This window comes from Scyliorhinus torazame, chromosome 1, assembly GCF_047496885.1.
Source record: "Scyliorhinus torazame isolate Kashiwa2021f chromosome 1, sScyTor2.1, whole genome shotgun sequence".
NCBI classification, from domain to species: Eukaryota; Metazoa; Chordata; class Chondrichthyes; order Carcharhiniformes; family Scyliorhinidae; genus Scyliorhinus; species Scyliorhinus torazame.
This window is the reverse complement of record NC_092707.1, coordinates 414,652,027-414,677,744: the sequence shown is the minus strand read 5'-3', so window position 1 is coordinate 414,677,744 and position 25,718 is coordinate 414,652,027. Positions and strand designations below refer to the sequence as shown.

Here is a 25,718-nt window from a genome sequence, read left to right as displayed (position 1 = left end):
GGTTGTGAATCTATGGAATTCCTTGCCCAGTGAAGCAGTTGAAGCTCCTTCATTAAATGTTTTTAAGATAAAGATAGATAGTTTTTGAAGAATAAAGGGATTAAGGGTTATGGTGTTCGGGCCGGAAAGTGGAGCGGAGTCCACAAAAGATCAGCCATTATCTCATTGAATGGTGGAGCAGGCTCGAGGGGCCAGATGGCCTACTCCTGCTCCTCGTTCTTATGTTCTTATCTGCCAATTCTTTGCCCACTCTCCCAGCCTGTCCAAGTCCTTCTGCAGCCCCCCTGCTTCCTCAATACTACCTGTCCCTCTCCAGACCTTTGTATCATCTGCAAACTTAGCAACAGTGCCTTCAGTTCCTTCTTCCAGGTCATTAATGTATATTGTGAAAAGTTGTGGTCCCAGCACCGACCCCTGAGGCACACCACTAGTCACCGGCTGCCACCCTGAAAAAGACCCCTTTATCCCCACTCTCTGCCTTCTGCCAGTCAGCCAATCCTCTATCCATGCCGGGATCTTACCTTTAACACCATGGGCTCTTAACTTATTTAAAGATTGTGTGAATATGAACTAAAATAAATAACGTTACAGAAATGGTTTGCGAAAAGCTAATGATTTAAAAGAAACCAGAAGTGCACAAACCCGAGCGACATCGGAACTCATCTGATCCTGGCTGCGAAGGCTGGAGTACTCCTCCGCAATGTGATTCGCCGCCTCAGACGTGAGCGCAGGTTTGATAATCTTTGCTACGTGGATGTACTTGCGCATGAACTCCATACTGACAATCTTCTCTCTGCAGCACAAGACAATTAGAAAGGTAATTTAGTTATCCAAGCAGATAAGGTTTATAATTTTAATAATCTTTATTGTCACAAGTAGGCTTACATGAACACTGCAATGAAGTTACTGTGAAAAGCACAGACACCATGTATGCACTGGCGATGGGAGCAACAATGAAGAGAAAATGTTCACTGCCCATCTCCAGTTGCCTGGGGCATTACAAGTGACCAGTCTGGGACCGGATCACATCAAGCTGGCAGCTTCCTTTATTTGAGTCAGTCGGGGAATTTTAGAACATTCTGATAACTCTTTCACGGTTACACTCTTCGGGTGCCAGCTCAGGAGAATCAACACAATGGGATTATGGACAAGGGTCGCAAACAGAGGGAACACCACCCCCTGCAAATTCCCATCCAAGCCACACACCATCCTGATTTGGAAATATATTGGTGTTCCTTCACTGTCACAAAATTGTGGATCTTAACAGCAGTGTGGATGTACCTACCCCCACAGGGACTGCAACGGTTCAAGACGGCAGCTCACCATAACCTTCTCAAGGGCAATTAGGGATGGGTAATACACGCTGGCCTAGCCAGCAGCACTCGTCCCATAAAGGATTGAGGAAAGTGTATCAGTATTTCACATGTTGAGGAGACGAGAGTAGGAATACAAATATTACTAAGGCGCACTGCTGCCTCACGGCGCCGAGGTCCCAGGTTCGATGCCGGCTCTGGGTCACTGTCCGTGTGGAGTTTGCACATTCTCCCCGTGTTTGCATGGGTTTCGCCCCCACAACCCAAAGATGTGCAGGGTAGGTGGATTGGCCACAGTAAATTGCCCCTTAATTGAAAAAAATTAATTGGGCACTTTAATTTTTTTTTTTAAAAAAGTCTTTTCAGGCAACATTGAGATCACATGGGCCAGTGAGGGGGTCCAAAGCACATTTTTTAAATTGCATTTCTGATTAGTCAGTAGTCTCACCTGGATTCTCAATTAGTCACATCTGGATACTGGTTAAACAACACTGCTTTATTATCGATTAGTGACTTCTTAAACCTTTCTTTTGTTAGGAAAATGACAATATAGCCCAGCTAACATAAGCAATGATATTCACTCTCGCTTCATTGGCACGAGGGTGATATTTCTCTCAGTAGCAACTCCAAATCCTCGGATTAATACTACTACACTCTGAACTTGTGTAAAGTCAATAAGAGCTTTTTCCACACAAAATGTAGTGGAAATCTCAAACAGGATTCCCAAAGGCAATGTACGCGGAGGCTTTGAAACGTCCAAGACTCTCATCCAACAGAGGACTCGCAACATTGTCTGCTTTTTGTTTTAAGCATTTTGTTAAACAAGGAGGATGAGGCGTGTGGAGCAAAAGCAGGAAAAGGAGACTGAACACAGATGAAAATGAAAATCGCTTATTGTCACAAATAGGCTTTAAATGAAGTTACTGTGAAAAGCCCCTAGTAGCCACATTCCGGTGCCTGTTCGGGGAGGCTGGTACGGGAATTGAACCGTGCTGCTGGCCTGCTTTAAAAGCCAGCGATTTAGCCCAGTGTGCTAAACAGCTCCTAACCTAACAGAACGGCAGTAAAGGATCGAGGGGCAGATATAAAGGACTATTATTCCGAAGCGCCGGAGATCTTTGTTCTGTGGGCAGCGCGGTAGCACAGTGGTTAGCACTGTTGCTTCACAGCTCCAGGGTCCCAGGTTCGATTCCCACCTTGGGTCACTGTCTGTGCGGAGTCTGCACGTTCTCCCCGCGTGTGCGTGGGTTTCCTCCGGGTGCTCCGGTTTCCCACAAGTCCCGAAAGACGTGCTGTTAGGTGAATTGGACATTCTGAATTCCCCCTCCGTGTACCTGAACAGGTGCCGGAATGTGGCGACTAGGGGCTTTTCACAGTAACTTCATTGCAGCGTTAATGTAAGTTTACTTGTGACAATAAAGATTATTATTATTATTAGGAAGCATGGGCTGGGGGGTGAGTTAATTGCAATTTGTACGGGGTTTTTAGGGAGGGCATGTGGTTATGGGGAATTGTTGGGGTTTCTTGCACATGTTTGTCTTTTCCAGTTTTTGTGTGGGAGGGGTGCTTTTCTTTCATTATTGAAGTTGGACGTGGGCGGGACTGGTTGTCATGGTTATTTATTTGTCTTTACTCCAGGCGGGGGCCGTCCTGCTAGCTGAAAGGTTAGCTAACGGAAGCAAAGTGGTCGTGGTAAATGCAGCTCATTATTTTATTGTAATTTTCGATAATGCTTTTAGGGTTTGTTTGGAGTTAGGGGGTAGTTGAATTAGGGACTGGGGGTTTTCACTCACCTTTTGCTGTTTGTTGATTTATTTGGGCGTGGTGTTGGGGAGGCAGGGATAGTTTTCAGATGGTTTTGATTAATAAAAAGGCTCCTTCTTAGGCTGCTAACATTTTGGCGGACCTGAACGGGTTCAGTGGATCTTTGGCGGGTACCTCAGTGGTCCTAGTTAATGTGTATAATCCAAACTGGGATGATACGATGTTGATTAACAAGCTACTGGCTTCTAGTGGTGAACAGGGCGCATCTGACCAAAGTGAGGGTGATTGCTTTTTTTCTCCGGGGGTGGAGGATGTGTGAAAATTGTTCTGGGGTGGGGGGGGGGGGGGGGGGGGCGCAATCATACCCACATGTTCTGGTTGTGTCCTAAACTTGTCAACTTCTGGGCGTCCTTCTGGATCCAGCATGGACCCCAGAGATCAATTTGTCTTCTTCGCGTGAGACTGATCCATTAGTAGCCCCTTCCAGCCAGCTACCGTCATTGGTATATTCATTCAGTCCAGGTGGAAACTCAGTTAATGACCCCCCGAATCCCGACTTTCACCAAACGGGCAGCTACTTTGAATCATTTCTAACTGGATGTCAATTACTTATTCTGAAGCAAGGCTCCGATGACCAGACAACCCGAGAGAGTTGGCAGCCAGTCAATGTCGTAGTAACCCACTGCCCAGAACGCAAAGTGACTCAGCCTGCCCTGCAGGTCCAGAGGATGTATAATTACCTATTCTGCACTTTACAATCTGATAAGTAGATGCAGACTGTGCTTCTATTGAAACCACAGTGCAGATTAGTGGCTTAGATGCCATTGCTGCAGACAACACTATATGCAGAGGAAGTCTCAGCATCTCAGCACCTGTACCTAAATTAATCATCCAACACAAATTAATTATCCTTCCTGCTCTCTTCAAGTGATGCAAGGTGTAATTAAATGTCAAACGAGCGCATCAACAACCCAGTAATGTTCCCAAAACTTTAATACGCATCAAAATTACTGATTAAGGGGCGGCACGGTGGCACAGTGGTTAGCACAGCTGCCTCACAGCATCAGGCACCCGAGTTCGATTCCAGTCTGTCTGGAGTCTGCACCTCCTCTCCGCGTCTGCGTGGGTGGGTTTCCTCCGGGTGCTCCGGTTTCTCCCACAGTCCAACAGTGCAGATGGATTGGCCATGATCAACGCGCTCAGTTACGGGGATAGGACAGGGAAGTGGGCCTAGGTTAGGGAGCTCTTTCAGGGGGTTGGTGCAGTCCTGATGGGCCGAATGGCCTCCTTCTGCACTGTAGGGATTCTCTGGATTCTACCGGTAGATAAAATCAATGAAATCCTTTTAACGACGAGTAAATCAGCTGGAATATCAGTCGGTAAAACTAAATTCTTTAATGCAGACAAAGGGAGAAACATTATATACTCTCATTTCAAGAGGATAGACGCGGTAATTAGAGCCAAGTTGGTCAATCGATGAGCATTAGAACTGCATGGGTTAGTCAAGGATAGTTAGCACAGGAATATTAAAGGCCAGATGTGTTTGCCAAGTGTGCGCGTGTGTTTTAAATGGGAACGGGCTAGAACAAGGAATGTCGTAGATGGGAAATACATGGATTTTTTGTAAAGAGGATGTTCAATAAACTATCACAAAGAGGCCGGTTCGCAAAACTGAAGCAAATGCAAATGTTTGTTGGCGGCCAAGGAACAGGGTGAGGGCGAAATGGATGTTAACCAGGTTCAAAAGATAGAACATACAGTGCAGAAGGAGGACATTCGGCCCATCGAGTCTGCACCGACCCACTTTAAGCCCTCACTTCCACCCTATCCCAATAACCCCTCCTACCCTTTTTGGACACTAAGGGCAATTTTAGCATGTCCAATCCACCGAACCTGCATGTCTTTGGACCTGGAAAATTAAACACTTCATTTGGTGAGAGACGACGACAGAGAAAACACTTTGAATTTGCTCTGTAAGAAGCTTCAATACCACTGAATATGCTCATGTACATCACCGAGTTCCAGGAAGCTTTCCTATTGCATCATACCACCGCACAATCACACTCCATCCACTACCTTAACCACTGCAACCTATGTTGGCAACATTATCCAGCATGAGACATCACCGAGCCAAGACAAGAGCACCAAATCTGTACTTGTGAACTTTCTTCCTGTGAACTGCCAAGTAGGATTCCCTCTGCCACCCCTCCCCTCGCCTTTAGTATTCTTTACCAAAGGAACTATTTAATTGCCCTTCTAAAATACATTGGATTGGATTTGTTTATATCATAGAATTTGCAGTGCCGAAGGAGGCCATTCGGCCCATCGAGTCTGCACCGGCTCTTGGAAAGAGCACCCTACCCAAGGTCCACACCTCCACCCTATCCCTATAACCCAGTAACCCCATCCAACACTAAGGGCAATTTTGGACACTAAGGGCAATTTAGCATGGCCAATCCACCTAACCTGCACATCTTTGGACTGTGGGAGGAAACCGGTTTATTGTCACGTGTACCGAGGTACAGTGAAAAGTATTTTTCTGCGAGCAGCTCAACAGATCATCAAGTACATGAGAAGAAAAGGGAATAAAAGAAAATACATAATAGGGCAACACAACATATACAATGTAACTACATAAGCACTGGCATCGGATGAAGCATACAGGGTGTAGTGTTAATGAGGTCAGTCCATAAAAGGGTCATTTAGGAGTCTGGTAACAGTGGGGAAGAAGCTGTTTTTGAGTCTGTTCGTGCGTGTTCTCAGCCTTCTGCATCTCCTGCCCGATGGAAGAAGTTGGAAGAGTGAGTAAGCTGGGTGGGAGGGATCTTTGATTATACTGCCCGCTTTCCCCAGGCAGCGGGAGGTGTAGATGGAGTCAATGGATGGGAGGCAGGTTCGTGTGATAGACTGGGCGGTGTTCACGACTCTCTGAAGTTTCTTGCGGTCCTGGGCAGAGCAGTTGCCATACCAGGCTGTGATGCAGCCCGATAGGATGCTTTCTATGGTGCATCTGTAAAATTGGTAAGGGTTAATGTGGACATGCCGAATTTCCTTAGTTTCCTGACAAAGTATAGGCGCTGTTGTGCTTTCTTGGTGGTAGCAACGACGTGGGTGGACATGGACAGATTTTTTGAGATGTGCACCCCTAAGAATATGCTCATGTACATCACCGAGTTCCATCACAGGGAAGGTTACAGAAATCCAGCAGAATGTAAAACAGGTTGTTCCTTGAAGTTGGCACTTTCAGTTGTTGCAATTGCAAAGTGAAAAAGCATTGATCAGAATAAGACACACAGACGCACACACAGAGACCACACAAAGATACAGAAAACGCCACAGCAGTGATAGGATAAGCTTTGAAATGTGAAAAATAGGTGCGAAATTAAAACGGAAACATTCAGAAATGAGTGATGTAGCCAAGGAGTACAGTTATTAAAAAGCAGCAAGGTTTTTTGTTTTTTTACAGCCTTGTTTATAGGGCATCAAAGTCATATCAGTCACTGAATGATTTCACTGCTTGGCAGGCAAATGTAGCACACCAAGGTTCCATAGACGAAATGAATAAGCTGTTAATAGTTTGGGCATTGGTTAAGGGATGAATGTCAACCAGGGACTCAATTCTGCCGTGTCTCGGCGCTGAACTGGGAAGGTCAGCCCAGGAGTAGAGTCAGGTTTGAATTCATGAACCTGATTCACGGAGAATGGAGACGCCCGAGAAATTAAAGCCAATTTTACTGAAAAAGGTTAGGGTGTTCTGCGAGAACAGAACAGTAAGGGCACAAATTTAATCGCAAGGGATTAGAAACTAGTCTGCAAGTCATGTGGTTGGATTCATTCTACCACAAGCTATTACTCAGTTAAAATTACTTTCACAATCAGATACTTGAACAGTGATTGGCCCAAACTCAGTAAATTCGGAAGAATATTACTATCCAAATGGGCTGTTTCCCAGCTATAATATTCTATAATTCTAGCAATAGCTACCCTCATTAAAACATAGGAACTAGGAGCAGAGAACTTCCAGCCTTTCGAGCCTGTCCGCCATTCAACATGATCATGGCCGATCCTCGATCTCAACTCCATATTCCCGCACTCTCCCCATACCCTTCGACACCTTTAGAGTCTCGAAATCTGTTTCCTTGTTAAAGATGTTCAGTGACTCGGCCTCCACAGCCCCGCGTGGTCGAGAATTCCACAGGGTCACCGTGCCCAGAGTGAAGACGTTTCTTCTCATCTCAGTCCTCGATACCGTGACCCCTCGTTCTGGACCATCCAACCGGTATGTCCAGCCCCGTCAGAATTTTATACATTTCAATCAGATCCCCTTCTCATTCTTACAAATTCCGATTGACCCAATCTCTCCTCACACGACAATCCTGCCACCCCAGGAATCAGTCTGGTGAACCTTCGCTGCACTCCCTCACTGGCAAGTTTGTCCTTTCTTAGAGACGGAGACGAAAACTGCACACGATACTCCAGGTGTGGCCTCACCGAGGCCCTGTACAGCTGCAGTAAGACATCCCTGCTCCTGTACTCGAGTCCTCTTGCAGTGAAGACCAACACCTTCTTACCTGCTTGCTGTACCTGCCCGCTTGCTTCCAGTGACTGGTGTACAAGGAATCCAGGTCGCTTTGTACGTTAACATTTCCCAATCCATCACCATTTAAATAACACTCTGCCATTCCGTTTCTCTGTCCGAAGTGGATATTTTCACATTTAGCGCCACATAGTTCACCTCATGTGGCTTAACATTAGGTTCAGTTAAGTGTTCCAAACCAGCCACCTCTACCATCTAGAAGGACAGGAGCAGCAGATACCTGGGAACCCCACCACCTGGAGGTTCCCCTCCAAGTCACTCACCACCCTGACTTAGAAATAAATTGTTTGTTCCTTCACTGTCACTGGAGCAATCATCCTGGAACTCCAAAGATGTGCAGGTTAGGTGGATTGGCCGTGCTAAATTGCCCTTAAGTGTCCAAAATTGCCCTTAGTGTTGGGTGGGGTTACTGGGTTATGGGGATAGGGTGGAGGTGTGGACCTTGGGTTGGGTGCTCTTTCCAAGAGCCAGTGCAGACTCGATGGGCCGAATGGCCTCCTTCTGCACTGTAAATTCTATGAAATCTCTCCCTCACAGCACAGTGGCTGTACCTACGCCCCAGGGACTGCAACGGTTCAAGGCAGCAACTTCCCTCCACCCAGGGTAATTACGGATTGGCAACAAGTGCTGGACGAACCAGCGATACCCATCTCCCTTGAACGAATAAACTACTTTCAGATCCAGTGCGCAGGTGGTAATTCTCTCTCGCTCAAACCAAAAGCTTCCTTCAGAAGTTTGAGATCTTGAAATCTGCTCATACCCGGGTGACTAGCGCACTCATCAATACCAACCAGAGCAGAGTCTAAACTTGCAATGTCGCCTCACTGGCCTTGACTCTGTCTTGTGTAGGGACATGCGAGTGCTGTGAGGGTGCATGGGGCGATTACAATTAAAAACATATTTATCGAACAGTGTAAATGAGGTTCCATCCTGTGCTGCTGCCCGTCAGTGTCATCTGCAGAAGGTTCAAGTGGAAAATCTTAACCTAATAATAATCTTTGTCACAAGTAGGCTGACAGAAACAGTGCAATGAAGCTACTGTGAAAAGCCCCTAGTCGCCACATTCGGGCGCCTGTTCGGGTACACAGAGGGAGAATTCAGAATGTCCAATTCACCTAACAGCACGTCTTTCGGGACTTGTGGGAGGAAATCGGAGGAGCTTATAAATTAGGAGCTTTATCGGAACATACGAATGAGGAGAAGTCGTCAGCAATTCAGCCCTTTGAGCCTGCTCCACCATTCAATCAGATCATGACGGATCTCTTCCTGGTCTCAAATCCACCTCCCACCTGTTCCGCAGATCCCTTTAACCCTTTATTTTGACAAAGAGTCACCCAGACTGGAAACATTAGCTTCTTTCTCTCTCCACAGATGCTGTCAGACCTGCTGAGATTGTCCAGTATTTTCTGTTTGTGCCATAAATTGGGTCCATGTTCTGATTAGTAAGTTTGCGGACGACACAAAGGTTGGTGGAATTGCAGATGGCGATGAGGACTGTCAGAGGATACAGCAGGATTTAGATTGTTTGGAGACTTGGGCGGAGAGATGGCAGATGGAGTTTAATCCGGACAAATGGGAGGTAATGCATTTTGGAAGGTCTAACGCAGGTAGGGAATATACAGTGAATGGCAGAACCCTCAAGAGTATTGAAAGTCAGAGAGATCTAGGTGTACAGGTCCACAGGTCACTGAAAGGGGCAACACAGGTGGAGAATGTAGTCAAGAAGGCATACGGCATGCTTGCCTTCATTGGCCGGGGCATTGAGTATAAGAATTGGCAAGTCATGTTGCAGCTGTATAGAACCTTAGTTAGGCCACACTTGGAGTATAGTGTTCAATTCTGGTCGCCACACTACCAGAACGATGTGGAGGCTTTAGAGAGGGTGCAGAAGAGATTTACCAGGATGTTGCCTGGTATGGAGGGCATAAGCTATGAGGAGAGGTTGAAGGAACTCGGTTTGTTCTCACTGGAATGACGGAGGTTGAGGGGCGATCTGATATAGGTATACAAGGTTATGAGGGCACAGAGTGCAGAGTCAGAGACTTTTTCCCAGGGTGCAGGGGTCAATTACTAGGGGACATAGGTTTAAGGTGCGAGGGGCAAGGTTTAGAGTAGATGTACGAGGCAAGATTTTTACACAGAGGCTAGTGTGTGCCTGGAACTCGCTGCCTGAGGAGGTGGTGGAAGCAGGGACGATAGTGACATTTAAGGGGCATCTTGACAAATACGTGAATAGGATGGGACGAGAGGGATACGGACCCAGGAAGTGTAGAAGATTTTAGTTTAGACGGGCAGCATGGTCGGCGTGGGCTTGGAGGGCCTGTTCCTGTGCTGTACTTTTCTTTGTTCTTTATGACATGACAATGGCCCCGACCGCCACATCTATAATCATCGTACGTATCGTCTGCTAAAACCCTCGTCAGGGGGTCAGTCATTCCCAGGCTCGGTGCAGCCCAGTATTCCACCCATCCTGCCCTCATTGCCCTGCAGCACATCCCATTCAACCATCAGTACTATTGCTCATGCACCTCCGCAATCTCTTACCACCCCCCCTTCGCAATCCCTCAAATCTAACATTCTCAGCCTCGAGTGGATCCCTCCGCAAGCTCATCCTACCCGATCTCTGAACAGGAATCTCTCCCCTCTCCCTGCACTGTCCATTGCTCAGACTCTGTCTAACCTCCCTCCCATCACTCCACTGGGACCTTGTCTTCAGTCACTGGGACCCCAGGGTTTAAGATTTGCCTCTTTAAACAGCAGTATCTTAACCCAATCTCTCTCACGTCGCAGTTGCCGGAATTTGAATGATTTGCCACTGAAGTTATAAAATACAAGCTGGTCTAATGCCCTGGAATCCACTCAACTAAGCAGAAGCAGATGATTTGTCACTGCAGCTAGACTGGCGAAGGGTTAGGAAGCTCAGTGAAGGTACAGGTTTGATACAGAAATCCGCTCCAAATGCGCCCATGCTGCGCTCGACACTGCCAGACAGCTGCCTGATTGTACTGCATACCATCATTACCCTGCAATTCACAATCAAATAAACCTCATGCCCACAAAGTACTGTCAATCTAAAATCAGTTACAATTATGCCTTTCGCTAATGAAATACAGCTCCTGGTAAGTTGCAAATATCGCGCCTCGAGGCAGGCTGTGCACAAATCATTTCACTTCACTATTAGACAGGGAGCCCAGCTGAAGGGAGATCTATCAAAGTCTGTGGTGTATCAGTATTACAAAGGTCTTTATTGTGGTTTCTTCATTAGTCACGTTTCATTATTTGAGGCAAAACAGAACTCACGGAAGAGAGTCTGTATCACAGCCTGTGTGTTTTACGAGCTGAAACACCAACATTCGAAAGCTCATGTACTCTCCTCGCAATAATCGAAGAGGCCAGTGAACGTTCAACAACAGCTTTTCACACATTGAGGGGAAGTAAACAAATTCGACAAATTCAGCCAACATCTCAAAACGAGCATCACAGTCAGCCCAGATTGTTCAAACGTTCAACCCATGGGAACCAATCCCGCCGGGACCCCACGGGAGAGAAGAAACCATTCAGCTCGCCAAATCCTCCGTTTTGGTGACAATTCGCAGCCTGCAGGGGGACGGGGGACGGGAGGGGGGGGGGGACTCTGGTCAATCCAATGGGAGTGCCGAGCAAAGGTTCTCTGAAGCACCCTCCCCCCCGTGTCCAAAGACAAGTCAAAAAGCGGCTTGGATCCATCAAACTCCATATCCTGGACATTAGTCAGAAGGTATCACATTCCACGCAGCATCCTGCAGACAATCGTCGCTCTGCTCATTCTGACAACCCCCGGAACACCATTCCCCATCAATATTCACCAACCTCCTCTCCCCCAAGTGGGACGAGAAACTTCAGTCGCTCGTATTAGAAGGAAGAGTTTTTCTCAAATCTCTGATCACATTTCCTCCCAAAAGTTCAGAGTAAAGAGAGTTCAGTTCAGTGATATCTCCATGGAAAGGCTTCTGGTACGAGAAATGCCCTCAGCATTGCCCTGACCAATTGCGAGCGACAGAAAGCAGAATGGGCTAAGATGGTCTTACTCGCAGGTGAGCCAAAGACTTGAACCAATTTCCGTGGCCAGCGAAATGGCTCCAGTTCCAGGTAAACATTCAAATATCTACCGATACCAGGTCACTCGCTCTCAGATGGTCAGTATTAACATCTAACTCCCAATCTTCTCTCCCGCACATAATCACGCCATTATACACTGCTCTTTCCCGCTACTGCATCTCCTAAATTACATACAAGAGTATCATTCCTTAGTCCAAAGATGTGCCAGTTAGGTGGATTGGCCATGATAAATTGCCCATTAGTGTCCAAAAAACGTTGGGTGGGGTTACACGGATAGGGTGGTGGCGTGGGCTTTGGTAGGGTGCTCTTTCCAAGGGCTGGTGCAGACTCAATGGGCCGAATGGCCTCCTTCTGCACTGTATATTCTATGATCACTCTCTCTCCTTCCTAACATCACACAGATTTCTAGGAATTTTAGTTCATCAGTTTGCACGGTGGTGCAGTGGTTAGCACTGCTCCCTCACTGTACTGAGGTCTCAGGTTCTATCCCGGCCCCGGGTCACTGTCCGTGTGGATTTTGTACATTCTCCGCGTGTCTGCGTGGGTCTCACACCCACAACCCAAAGATATGGAGGGCAGGTGAATTGGCCACGCTAAATTACCCCTTCATTAGAAAAAAAATTGGATACTCTAAATTTATTTTAAAGGATCAATTAGCATGGGATTTGAGCCCAGGTATTAAAGAGTTTGAGTTGTTTCAGTTAGTGATAGTCTGCTTCCCACGACAATACCAGCCACTTAGAAACAAGAGTGACATCTAGTGGGATCCTTATAAAACACCAAACAACAACCTGTTCACTCAACTCCAAACGTTAACCTTTCTTTCTCCACAGATGCTGCCAGCTTGTCGAGCATTTCCAATAATTCCAGTTTTGTATTTTGGTTATCCTCCAGGAGGGGTTGCAGCTTATCTGGTAAAACCGGATGGTGAGCTTTACAACCTCCAAAACAGGAGGGAGACCTCAGACAACCTTTCCTCGGCAGGCCAATTGGATTGGCAGAGTTCCACCCTGCAGGTTGCGACCGACACCCACTGCTGCCCGCACAGCATGCGAGCAATTCCTGCCGGGACTTACTTGCGTCTCTTGGCTCCATGCAGGAGGTTGTCGTGCTTTTCGTAAATCTGCAGTTCCTGTTCCTCTTCCTGTGTGGTATCAGGATCCTCTGTCGCCAGGATATCAACAGCACTCCCCAGGGGCAAGGCTAGAAGGTACCAACATACATCAGTTTTGATATCAGCAGTGTTGAATCAAGACATTCTGGTCATTAAACCAGCAATTACAAACCGTCATTAACACAATCCTCAAGACATAGGAGCAGAATTAGGCCACTCGGCCCATTGAGCCTGTTCTACCATTCAATCATGGCTGATATTTTTCTCATCTCCTGCCTTCTCCCCATAACCCCTGATCCCCTTATTAATCAAAACCATATCTATCTCTGCCTTTAGTCTGAGATTGTGTCCTCTGCTTCTAGTTTTCCCTACAAGTGGAAACATCCTCTCCACGTCCACTCTATCCAGGCCTCGCAGTATCCTGTAAGTTTTTCATAAGATCCCCCCTCATCCTTCTAAACTCCAACGAGTACAGACCCAGAGTCCTCAACCGTTCCTCATACGACAAATTCTTCATTCCAGGGATCATTCTTGTGAACCTCCTCTGGACCCTTTCCAAGGCCAGCACATCCTTCCTTAGATACGGGGCTCAAAACTGCTCACAATACTCCAAATGGGGTCTGACCAGAGCCTTATACAGCCTCAGAAGTACGTCCCTGGTCTTGTATTCTAGCCCTCTCGACATGAATGCTAACATTGCATTTCCCTTCCTAACTGCCGACTGAACCTGCATGTTAACCTCAAGAGAATCATGAACAAGGACTCCCAAGTCCCTTTGTGCTTCTGATTTCCCAAGCATCTTCTCATTTATAAAATAGACCATGCCTCCATTTCTCCTTCCAAAGTGCATAACCAAAGGCCTGCTAGGGGGCCTGCACACAAGTCCCACCAGGTTCTTTTCCCCTTTGCGATTCCTCAACTCTACACGCACACAGATTCTATGCGTTCTGACCCTATATCGCTCCTTGCTATCGATTTAATTTCATTCCTTACTAACAATACAACCGTCCCCGCACCGCCCCCCCGCCCCCCCACTGCATATCTGCTTGTCATTTTGATATCCTTATAACATCCTTGGATATTTAGATCCTAGCCGTGATCCCCTTGCAGTCACGTTTCTGTGATGCCCACAACATTGTACCGGCCAATTTCAATGTGCGCAACAAGCTCATTTATCTTGTTTTGTATACTGCGCGCATTTAGGTACAACACTCTCGGTCCTTTGTTGGCCGCCCCCCTTCTCTCATAGGTGTCTACTTTTTTTGCTCTGCCTGAAGTTAGATTCCTGCCGCTTTCTATACTCTCTGTTCTATTAAGTGTTCTGGAAACTTTACTAACCTCGTCCCATCAGAACAGCTCCCCCCTTCTCCAGTACTGGTGCCAAAGACCCATTAATTTGAACCCATTTTTCCCACACCAACCTTTGAACCACGCATTTACCTCTTTAATCATTCCGCTTTTTAATTTAGCCCCGAGTTGCTCATATTCCTTCAGCAGACGCTCTGTCCTTGTTCTATCTATGCCTTTCGTTGCTCTGCAGCCCAGGTGAGATATCCCGAACCCGAGCATCAGGCAGGCAACACAACCTTCGGGACCCTCGATCCTGGTCACGGAGAACAGTGTCTGTGCCCCGAACTACACAATCCCCAATTACGTCTACACAGCCCGTAGTCCATACCAGCTTCTGACAGACGTGACAAGTACCAAGAAACCTGGAAGCTCATGGGGATGGGGCAGTATGAGGGACAGTGGAGTAGTGGTAATGTCACCGGACTAGTAATCCAGGTTAATGCGCTGTGTCACAGGTTCAAATCCCATCAGTTAATAATTCTGGAATTGAAAGCTAGTCTCGGTCATGACGACCGCAAAACCATTGTTGTAAAATACCACCTGGTTCACTATCGGCCCACAGGGAAGGAAATCTGCCATCTGTACCCCGCCTGGCCTACATGTGACTCCAGGCCCACTGGATCAAACGCCTCGAACTTCCTCCCTAACAGCACTGTGGGTGTACCTACACCACACGGGACTGCAGTGGTTCATGGCGAGGGTTCACCCCACACCTTCTCAAGGGCAATTAGGGATGGGTAATAGATTCTGGCCTCGCCAGAAATTAATGAAAAAGCCCCCCTTGCAGTTAAAGGCCAACATGGCAGTTGCTTTTCTACCTGCTTGCCGTACCTGCACGTTACCCGAGCTTCATAGATTATCATAGAATTTACAGTGCAGGAGGCCATTTGGCCCATCGAGTCTACACCGGCTCTTGGAAAGAGCACCCTACCCAAGGTCCACACCTCCACCCGATCCCCATAACCCAGTAACCCCACTCAACACTAAGGGCAATTTTGGACACTAAGGGCAATTTATCATGGCCAATCCACCTAACCCGCACATCTTTGGACTGTGGGAGGAAACCGGAGCACCTGGAGGAAACCCACGCAGACACGGGGAGAACGTGCAGACTCCGCACAGACAGTGACCCAAGCCGGAATCGAACCTGGGACCCTAGAGCTGTGAAGCAATTGTGCTATCCACAATGCTACCGTGCTGCCCGTACATTGTACATTGACCCACAAATCCATCTGAACATTAACTGTTCAATTTCTCACTCGTTACAATATTTTTCAATAGCCTCAGATTTCCCCACATTATATACTCCATCGGCCACCTTCTTTCCCACTTATATGTTCTACATTGCAGTCGTCTCCTCCTCGTAGCTCGCATTCACACCTTGTCTCTCAGTTTCCAAATTCCAACTTAATATAAGCTACGAATACCGAAACCCCAGTACTGATCCTTGCATCACTCCACTATGGAAAGCCTGCCAACCCTCCTTTAACTAAGCCACCATCCATGCTATTATCCTCAACCCCAAGGGCCCTCATCTTAGGCGACAGCCTTTCATGTGGAACCCAATCAGATGTCTTCTGAAAATCCAAAATATACCAAATCCAGTGGTTCCCTTTTATCTGCCCTGCTGGTTAGATCCTCAAAAAAACATTTTTTTGATCAAACAAGGCTTCGCAAAATCACGCTGAGTCAATGATTTCCTAAGTGTCTGTTACCGTGTCTTGAACTTACCGTCACCATCCTGTTCCCCTGCAGCCCGGTACCGGTGCATTCGCAACACGTGTTCAGAAACTGCCCGATCCTGTTCTGGGTCCATCTGGTCCAACATGATGAAAAGCAGATCGAAACGGGAGAGCAGGGAATCCTGGAGGCCAATGTTCTCCATCGGAGTTTTATACTGATTGTACTGGGCGGGTAAAAGAAGGCACAGAATGAGCAATCTGGCTGAGAGGGTCAAACATTGATATACCAACACGGTCAAACATCCACCATGACAAGATGGAGAGGAGACAGACAGGTGGCAGACCAGGATTATCCTCATGACTTCATACAAGACATACGGTCAGAGACAGGGGAATTTGCAATGGGGAACAAATGGGGAACTAACACACTTGGTTGTCTTTACAAAGAACACAAATATAATACCAAAAATTTGGGGGAACACAGGGTTTAGTGAGAGGGAGGAACTGAAGGAAATCAGGTTTAGAAGGAAAATGATGTTGGGGAAATTGATGGGATTGAAGGCTGATAAATCCCCAGGGTCTGATAATCTACATCCCAGAGAACTTAAGAAAGTGGTCCCTAGAAATAGTGGATGCATCGGTAGTCATCTTCCGGGATTCTATAGATTCTGGAACCGTTCCTGCAGATTGGAGGGTGGCTAACGTTGATACTGGTAAAATTCTAGAGTTCGTTATCAAAGATTTTATAGCTGAGCACTTAGAAAGCAGAGGGATGATCAGACAGAGTCAGCATGGATTTCTGAAGGGGAAATCATGCTCGACAAATCTACTGGAATACTCCGAGGATGTTGATAAAGGGGAACCAGTGGATGTGGTTTATTTGGACTTTCAGAAGGCTTTTGACAAAGTTCCACATAAAAGATTCGCGTGTAAAATTAAAGTGCATTGGATTAGGTATAATGCGCCGAGTTGGATAGAAAACTGGTTGGCAGACAGGAAACAGAGTAGGAACTAACAGGTCTTTATGCGAATGGCAGGCAGTGACTAGTGGGGCACCGCAGGAACTAGTTGAGGCCCAATTATTGTGTAATTTCAAGGGAGTTAGATATAGCTCTTGGAGCAAAGGAAATGGGGGGAGGGATGCGAGAACAGGTTACCGAGTTGGATGATCAGCCATGATCATAATGAATGGCGGAGCAGGCTCGAAGGGCCGAATGGCCTCCTCCTGTCTACGTTTTTATGACAGAGTCAATACAAACCCCTCTGCACGGTTTTCGATCAGATATCCTGAACTGAAGGTACAGGAGGGATCATCTCCCCAAACAATCATAGTTCCCATGACCCCTCCGAACCACAAATCTTCACTGATCTGAAAGATTAACCGAGTTTCTCCCTCTACAGATGTTACCTGACCCAGAGTATTTCGAGCACTTTGTTTTTAATTTCAGGATTCCAGCTTCCACAATATATTGCTTCAACATTAACATGCTGACTCTGGTCAGGTACAAAGCTTAACAGCATCAGCCATTTGATCAGAGATTATCGAAATCTCAATCAGCATACAAAACAGAGAGAAATTAGATCAGACACACTGACTGAGAAACTAACAAACTCTACAATTCAGTGAACACGTCCGATGGTGCCAATCCCAATACGCACTGACCCCTTGCCCACAGCTCATATCCTCACCTTTCCATAGACAGGATTAGCGGCGGCCAACACACTGCACCTGGCATTCAGCCTGGCATGAATGCCCGCTTTAGCGATGGTCACACGGCCCTGCTCCATCACTTCATGAATAGCCGTACGGTCCAAGTCAGACATCTTGTCAAACTCGTCGATACAGACGACTCCTCGGTCCGCCAGAACCATAGCTCCAGCCTCGAGCCGTCGCTCTCCTAGCAGAGAGAGAGGGAGGATGGACAATCAGAAACCTCCTTTTACACAACACACTCGCACTGTGTCCAGGACCAAATTTCTTACCGAGTGCCGGAAAGGAAGCTTCCCTAGAACTCGCACAAATGGAACAACAAATCACTCAGACCAGAAACCATTCACTACGCACAAATTACTGAAGCCAGCACGGTGTATTTGAGGAACCCTTCAGTTTAGGTCATACTGTATGACTGTACTGTGTCCGCAGTATTTCCCCAATTCACACTAAATACTCGGAGGAGTTATTTTCAAAGCGATATCGGAGGCCAGCTGAGACATCCTAATGGCAAAGAACAATACAGCACAGGAACAGGCCCTTCGGCCCTCCAAACCTGTACCGGTCATGATACCACCCTTGGACAAAACCCTCAGAACTTCCTAGTGCCGTGTCCCTCTTTACCCATCCTATCCATGTGTTTGTCAAGATGCCTTTTGAACGCCGTTAATGTATCTGTTTCCACAGCCTCCCCTGGCAACGCGTTCCAGACACTCTCCCCGTGTAAAAAACCTGCCTCACACATCTCCTCTAAACTTTGCCCCACGGACCTTAAACCTAGGCCCCCTGGTGACTGACCCCTCCACCCTGGGAAAGAGTGCTCGCCCATCCACGCCCCTCATAATCCTGTAGACCTCCATCAGGTCACCCCTCAATCTCCGTCTTTCTAATGAAAACAGTCCGAGTCTATTCAGCCTCTCCAGAGCTAACACCCTCCAGACCAGGCAACATCCTGGTAAACCTCCTCTGCACCCTCACCAAAACCTCCACATCCTTCTGGTAGTGTGGCGACCAGAATTGTGTGCAATATTTTAAAAAAAAATACATTTAGAGTACCCAATTCATTTTATCCAATTAAGGGGCAATTTAGCATGGCCAATCCACCTAGCCTGCACATCTTTGGGTTGTGGGGGCGAAACCCACGCAAACACGGGGAGAATGTGCAAACTCCACACGGACAGTGACCCAGAGCCGGGATTGAACCTGGGATCTCAGCGCCGTGAGGCAACAGGGCTAACCCACTGCGCCACCGTGCTGCGAATTGTACACAATATTCCAAGTGCGGCCTTACCAAGGTTCTATACAACTGCAGCATGACTTGCCAGTTTTTATACTCGATGCCCCGTCCAATGAAGGCAAGCATTCCGTCTGCTTTCTTGACTACCTTGTCCACTTGTGTTGCCACTTTCAAAGACCTGCATGCCCAATATGGCAGAGTAGGAACACCCATCTCCACCACAGACACAATCCGTTAATATGGTGCACAGGACACTTTCGCCTTGCAATTTCAATTAGTTTCCCCAACCGCAGGATAAATTAGATTTTTTTTTTTTTAAAATAAACTCAAAACTGAAAGCATCCTTGTCTAAAAGAGTCGCTCTCCTTTCTATGAAATTGCACTACTCGCATTACCACGTACAAGTCCTAAACCTGCGCACGGCCCCCTCTCCCGGACAAAGTTAGCCGGTTGAAGGAACATGAAATGGTGAACAGGTTGGACTAAACTAACTGAGCATGCTGCACCCTGATTCGTGGCAACAGGCAGTGCAATGTGGATGTGGGGTGCAGCCCCCTGTCTGCCAATACCCAGCCCCCTACCCCACACCAGCTGTGAGGCAATGGACTGAATCCGCGTTCCAATTCGAGAAATGGCGCCCCTCTGGCAGAAAGAAGCTTCACAAATATTGGAAATTAGCCTCAAAATGCATCCTGAACGAAACTCAAAAAAACAGAGCACCGCTTTTCCAACAGGCGAGTGCGGTGGCCCGAGACACACTACACCAAGCGACATTTCAAAACGGAGCGGAGGTTCACACTCCCGCACGCTCCCTCAACACAGCCACCTTCATCACACAATCCCCCACCTCACTACAGGCTCCAGCTGTATCTGCACCATGCGCTGAGCATCAACTCTTACCGGTTTCTTGGTCAGTGGTGACTGCAGCAGTTAACCCCACTCCAGTGGAGCCTCGGCCAGTGGTTGGAATTGCACGTGGAGCACTGAACAGGACGTAACGCAGAAGCTGCGACTTAGCCACAGATGGATCACCTATAAAAAGAACAGGATCACAAGTTGCATTTTCTTAGTGTCATGTTTTGGTATTGCCCATCCCTAGTTGCCCTTCAGAAGGTGGGGGTGAGCTGCCTTCTTGAACCTCTGCAGTCCCAGAGGTGTAGGTACACCCACTGTGCTGTTAGGGAGGGAGTTCCCGGGATGTTGCCCCAGCGACAGTGAAGGAACGGCCGATATATTTCCCAGTCAGGATGGTGAGTGACTTGGAGGGGAACCTCCAGCTGGTGGGGTTCCCAGGTATCTGCTGCTCTTGTCCTTCTAGATGGTAGTGGTCGTGGGTTTGGAAGGTGCTGTCTGATGAGTTCCTGCAGTGCATCTTATAGACGGTACACACGGCTGCCACTGTGCGTCGGTGGTGGAGGGTTTGAATGTTTGTGGAAAGGGGGAGCAATCAAGCGGGGCTGCTTTGTCCTGGATGGACTTCTTGAGTGTTGTTGGAGCGGCACTCACCCAGGCAAGTGGAGAGTATTTGATCACACTCCTGACTCTTGTAGATGGTGGACGGGCTTTGTGGTGGTGGGGTGGGGGCAGCGTCACCAAGGCAAAGGCCAAACAGGAGGAAACCAGAGATAAATATTAACAGAATCTGTGATGGGAGACATGAAGATTATAAATCACCCATCAGTTTAATGCAATTACAAAGAGGGTGGAACATTCACCAGCACTCGGCACAGTTTGCATTCCGCACCTATTAACAGGACGTTGATATCACCACGAATCCGGCTCCCGTTCTCCAGAACTTTCTCCGACCCACCCAACAAGAGGCAGAGGATTGCCTTCTTGATGTACTCATTGCCATGAATACTGGGAGCCAGGGACCTGGCGAGCTGTTCGAAGATATCCTGGAAATGAGAGCAGAGGAGAACAGTGTGAATGGCCGAGAACAGGAGTAGGCGACAAAGCAGAGGGCTGTGAAAGGATGGAGCAAAGTAAAACTCTGATTAGTTAACAGCGACTCCTCAAAAGATTTAATCAGCTTGGACTCAGACCTTAGGGAAATAACACGCACAATATCCTGACAAAATATTGAAACAAATGAAAAGTTGAGATCAGACTCTCCAGAGTAAAGTTTTGCAACAAAGTGAAATACTGGCTTATATTGAAGAAGTACTCAATGTTCTGAAGGTTTTCTTTATTGCTGGACAGACAGACAGACAGGCATGTTTTCCTCACGCAGATGAAAAACTTCAGCAACTTGTCTCTCTTTTCAGCAACATCCAAATCCAGCAAGTGACTAAAGATAACTTGGGATGTGTGGCATTACAGGTCGTCCAAGATCGTGGCCAAACACACACGGTATCAGTGACCTCCCCAGTTTAGCATCACCGATTCCATCGCCGCACTCAACGAATCCTACCTTGGAGCGCGATTTGCTGAATTTCTTGATCTTGGCCACATCATCTGCAGAAAACATCGGCGACACCTCCTTGCTCATCAACTTGACGTGGCAAGCAATCAGGATTGTCCTGGGGGAAAAACAAGAGTCTCGTTACACCCCTTCTACCGCCACAAAGCACATCCAGGCCATTCCCGTTAATTATTCACGGGATTAGCATCGACTTCGCCAGACAATCCCACATGATGCAGGCCATTAAATTCCTTCATCTCTCCAATTCCCCCGGTGGTGATATGAAAGGACCAAGTCAATGATTACGGCACCAAGTCACACCAGACATACCTAAACGTTCCCGAGGTGTAGCCGTTCTTCTTCCCAGGCAGACAGCGGTAGGTGCCGATGACCTGCACCCGGTCACCAGGCTTCACGACATCCACTAGGTCATTGTCCAGAATCACGTCGACGGAGCGGGGAAGCTGGCCGGCAGGAGCTTTCTCCGGCATCTCCTGGATGGTTATGGTTTGGTGATCTTTGTACAAGGACAGCCCGAACTCCGTCTCCAGGGGATTATTCTCCTCGTCCTGAGATTTAATAAACACACAAGATTACACGACTGAACCAGAGGCGGTGTTAACATGCTCTCCAATACCCTTTAACTCTGATAAATAGATCTACAGCATTCAGACTTAGTTTACAGAAAAGGAGTAACACCAAATTCATCAGCAAAATGTCCAGGCCCATCCTACAAAGTCATTAAAAGACTTGGTGACAATATCTGTTCATTTACCCCACCACAGATTTCGGACTTGCAAGCTGAAGGGAAAGAAAAATTGGATTTGTTTATTGTCACGTGTACAGAGGTACAGTGAAAAGTATTGTTCTGCGAGCAGCTTAGACTGATTATTCCGTACATGAAAAGAAAATACTTATCAGGCAAACATAAAATACACAATGTAAATACATAGACACAGGCATCGGGTGAAGCATATAGGGGTGTAGTATTAATCAGATCAATCCAGAAGATGGTCATTCAGAAGTCTGGTAACTGTGGGGAAGAAGCTGTTTCTTAATTGGTTTGTGCGTGCTCTCAAGAGTTTTGTATCTCCTGCCCGATGGAAGAAGTTGGAAGAGTGAGTAAGCCGGGTGGGAGGGATCTTTGATTATGCTGCCCGCTTTCCCCAGGCAGCGGGAGGTGTAGAGTCAATGAATGGAAGGATTTGTGTGATGGGCTGGGCGGTGTTCACGACTCTCTGTAGTTTCTTGCGGTCCTGGGCCGAGCAGTTGCCATACCAGGCTGTGATGCAGCCCGATAGGAAAAGGGGAGTCTTGACGCTGACATTACAAGCACTTTAATGGAAAAGATTACTACACCAATGAATAGGTAAAATAAACAAATTCAATCTGTTTACAGTCTTGAAATAGTAGCCGAGAGCAGATTGCTCCTAGGGTGCGGGCTGGTAGGAAAATGCATGTTTAGCAGGATCAATGCAGGGAGCTCGTGCACTGGGGAAACCGCAGAGGGTGAAACCAAAACCCTGGAGGTTTAACATGCTGTGGGCCCGGGGCACGCGGCAGGTTACACCTGAGCGAGCTATAACCACCACAACTAAACCATGCTCAGCTGACATGCTGTATCCCTTCGAAAAAGATACACGTTTCCCCATTCATTGTGCCAGGTCATCGCGCTGTACAGATGGGCTTCTCCAGAATCACTGTCTGTGCGGAGTCTGCACGTCCTCCCCGTGTGTGCGTGGGTTTCCTCCGGGTGCTCCGGTTCCCTCCCACAGTCCAAAGATGTGCGGGTTAGGTGGATTGGCCATGATAAATTGCCTATAGTGTCCAAAATTGCCCTTAGTGCTGGGTGGGGTCACTGGGTTGCGGGGATTGGGTGGAGGTGTGGACTTGGGTAGGGTGCTCTTTCCAAGAGCCGGTGCAGACTCGATGGGCCGAATGGCCTCCTTCTGCACTGTAAATTCTATGTAATTCAATCCAATGTGAAAAGATGCCAGTGATATTTAAGAGGCGAGGCGGGGTCTGTATGGCATCAATTACAGAACAGAAACATACAAATGGACAGAGCGCCCTCAAGAGGAACTCACTTGATCCTACTCTCAAAACAAAAACACCATGTCCTGTAAATTTAATATCAGCGTTACAATGACTTCTGTGCTTGTTCACCAGACAAACAAGCAAAACAGATTCAAAGTAATTGACTGCAGAAGACACCCAAAATTCAACTAAATAAGCTGGAGAAATGTGTCAGAGAGAGATGCCCGGGAATGCTGAAAACACACATGAAGAAAGCTAGTGTTTCCAGGCTTCACAAACCATCAGGAAAGCACCGTCCTGTCCATTCACATCTACACGGTCTCATAACACACAGGTTTTGACGGAGCTGTAGCTAAAACACAACTGTTGTCAACCTAGCTGCAAAGGATACAGCTCCACTCCCGGCAGAGCGCCAACAAGCTCGTACTGGGCTGACAAACTCAGGTTCAGATCTTAACGTTATAAATTTGCTGTGAGCAACGTCAAATCCACTGGTAAAGTCTTCATCCTCTCCGAGCTGCCAGCTCAGGAGGATTGGGACCATCGGTATGTCCCGAATGGCAGTGACAGATCCGTTAGCAGCAGACAATTTAAGCATGCTGGAGACAGAAATGGAGTGAACAGCTCTGCTAGGCGATAAACTATCAACGCTGTCAGTAGGGTGACATGTGGGGACATCAATGCTTTTGGGGGGAAATTAATTTGATTCCTTTCCTGGAAAAGTCAGTGGAAGTGCCCGGAAGCCCACTTACAGAAACGCCCATCACACCAGAGTTATCCCACATCAAAATACTTCAGTCCCTTTGGACACTTGTGGTAGGATCAAGTTTATTCTCAAGATGATGAGGTGAAATTGGATAGCGGAATATCAGGTGCTCCCACAGATCGAAGCCCCCCCCCTTGCTTTCACTCGACCCCAGCCTAACCCCCATTTTCACCTCTCCCCCAGCATCCCCCCATCGAATCTCTGGCATAAATTGGGCACATGCTGTAGCCATTTAAAATGGCCACCTGCAAAGGACCATGGGAATTGCGGTCAATTTGGGACACAAACAAGTACACAGCCTGTGTATTGTGCAAAGAAACTAGACCTGATAAGAAACTCCCAGTTCATTAAAGATCGATCACCATTTCCCCCAAGACAATAGCATTCACATTAAGGACCATCAACAATAGCAGACTAACCGGGCCACCACCCACCACTTATTTGGAAAGGCCTACGTGCCTGGGACAATGATAACTAGGACCCGCCCAGCCATCGTGGTATCCGCCCCCTAATTGGCTAAGATCGATGAGGGTGATCGAAACCCTATTGATCCATTGGTGATCCATTAGGGGCAGCACGGTAGCATTGTGGATCGCACAATTGCTTCACAGCTCCAGGGTCCCAGGATCGATTCCGGCTTGGGTCACTGTCTGTGCGGAGTCTGCACATCCTCCCAGTGTGTGCGTGCGTTTCCTCCGGGTGCTCCGGTTTCCTCCCACAGTCCAAAGATGTGCAGGTTAGGTGGATTGGCCATGATAAATTGCCTTTACAGTGTCCAAAATTGCCCTTAGTGTTGGGTGGGGTTACTGGGTTATGGGGATAGGGTGGAGGTGTTGACCTTGGGTAGGGTGCTCTTTCCAAGAGCCGGTGCAGACTCGATGGGCTGAATGGCCTCCTTCTGCACTGTAAATTCTATGATCTAAGAAACCCTATCTTACCTGCAGTAAGGACCGCCCAAAAGGGCACGAAAGAGACAAAGGATAAAAAGCCCTGCGCACTAGAGATCGGCCTCTTTTGGGACTGACCTGTGCGCGACCAACTGCAGCAGAGCAACCAAGTTCAAGGACCCACGACCATTCCTGAAGTACGAGCCCAGCTGAGACAAACCCAACAACGTGGATCCAGATCAAGGCCTTATCTCGCACAGTGCCGGTCACTCGAAGTTAAGGTCACCTTCGTTGCTAGGTGTTGTTTAGTACGGAGCCGTGTGTATTATTGCATAGAGATACAAGTCTTGTGTTATTAATAAACTGTGTTTTGAGCTAACATACTGGTTGTGTGGTCATTTGGTCAATATAAGAAACAGCTTGTGGTTCACATAAAGGGTAAAAAGGCAACAATGGGCAATAGTTAATCCTGTCTGACACTACCTCCATTCATGGCTCCTAGATCCCCAAAACATAGAAAACAGAAGCAGGAGGCCATTCGGCCCTTCGAGCCTGCTCCACCATTCATTATGGTCATGGTTGATCATCCAACTCAATGCCCTAATCCCACTTGTCCCAAATCCTTTGATCCCCTTTACCCTAAGTGCTGTGTCTAACTGCTTCTTGAAACAATACAATGTTTTGGCCTCAACTACTTCCTGTGGGAGTGAATTCCACAGGCCGACCACTCTCTGGGTGAAGAAATGTCTCCTTATCTC

At 47.5% G+C, this 25,718-nt stretch overlaps 1 protein-coding gene across 3 annotated transcripts in view; it reads right to left on the bottom strand.

The window, feature by feature from the left end:
- The window catches only part of mcm3 (minichromosome maintenance complex component 3), a 48,882-nt gene that overhangs the window by 10,669 nt on the left and 12,495 nt on the right, over nucleotides 1-25,718 (bottom strand). For all 3 annotated transcript variants that reach the window (XM_072515129.1, XM_072515139.1, XM_072515147.1), the window contains 8 exons: nucleotides 21,601-21,839; nucleotides 21,280-21,388; nucleotides 20,611-20,764; nucleotides 19,767-19,898; nucleotides 17,608-17,816; nucleotides 15,968-16,142; nucleotides 12,849-12,975; nucleotides 643-793 (listed from right to left, as the gene is read on the bottom strand). In XM_072515129.1, the coding sequence (XP_072371230.1) occupies nucleotides 643-793; nucleotides 12,849-12,975; nucleotides 15,968-16,142; nucleotides 17,608-17,816; nucleotides 19,767-19,898; nucleotides 20,611-20,764; nucleotides 21,280-21,388; nucleotides 21,601-21,839 (1,296 nt within the window). The remainder of the gene's footprint in view (nucleotides 1-642; nucleotides 794-12,848; nucleotides 12,976-15,967; nucleotides 16,143-17,607; nucleotides 17,817-19,766; nucleotides 19,899-20,610; nucleotides 20,765-21,279; nucleotides 21,389-21,600; nucleotides 21,840-25,718) is intronic.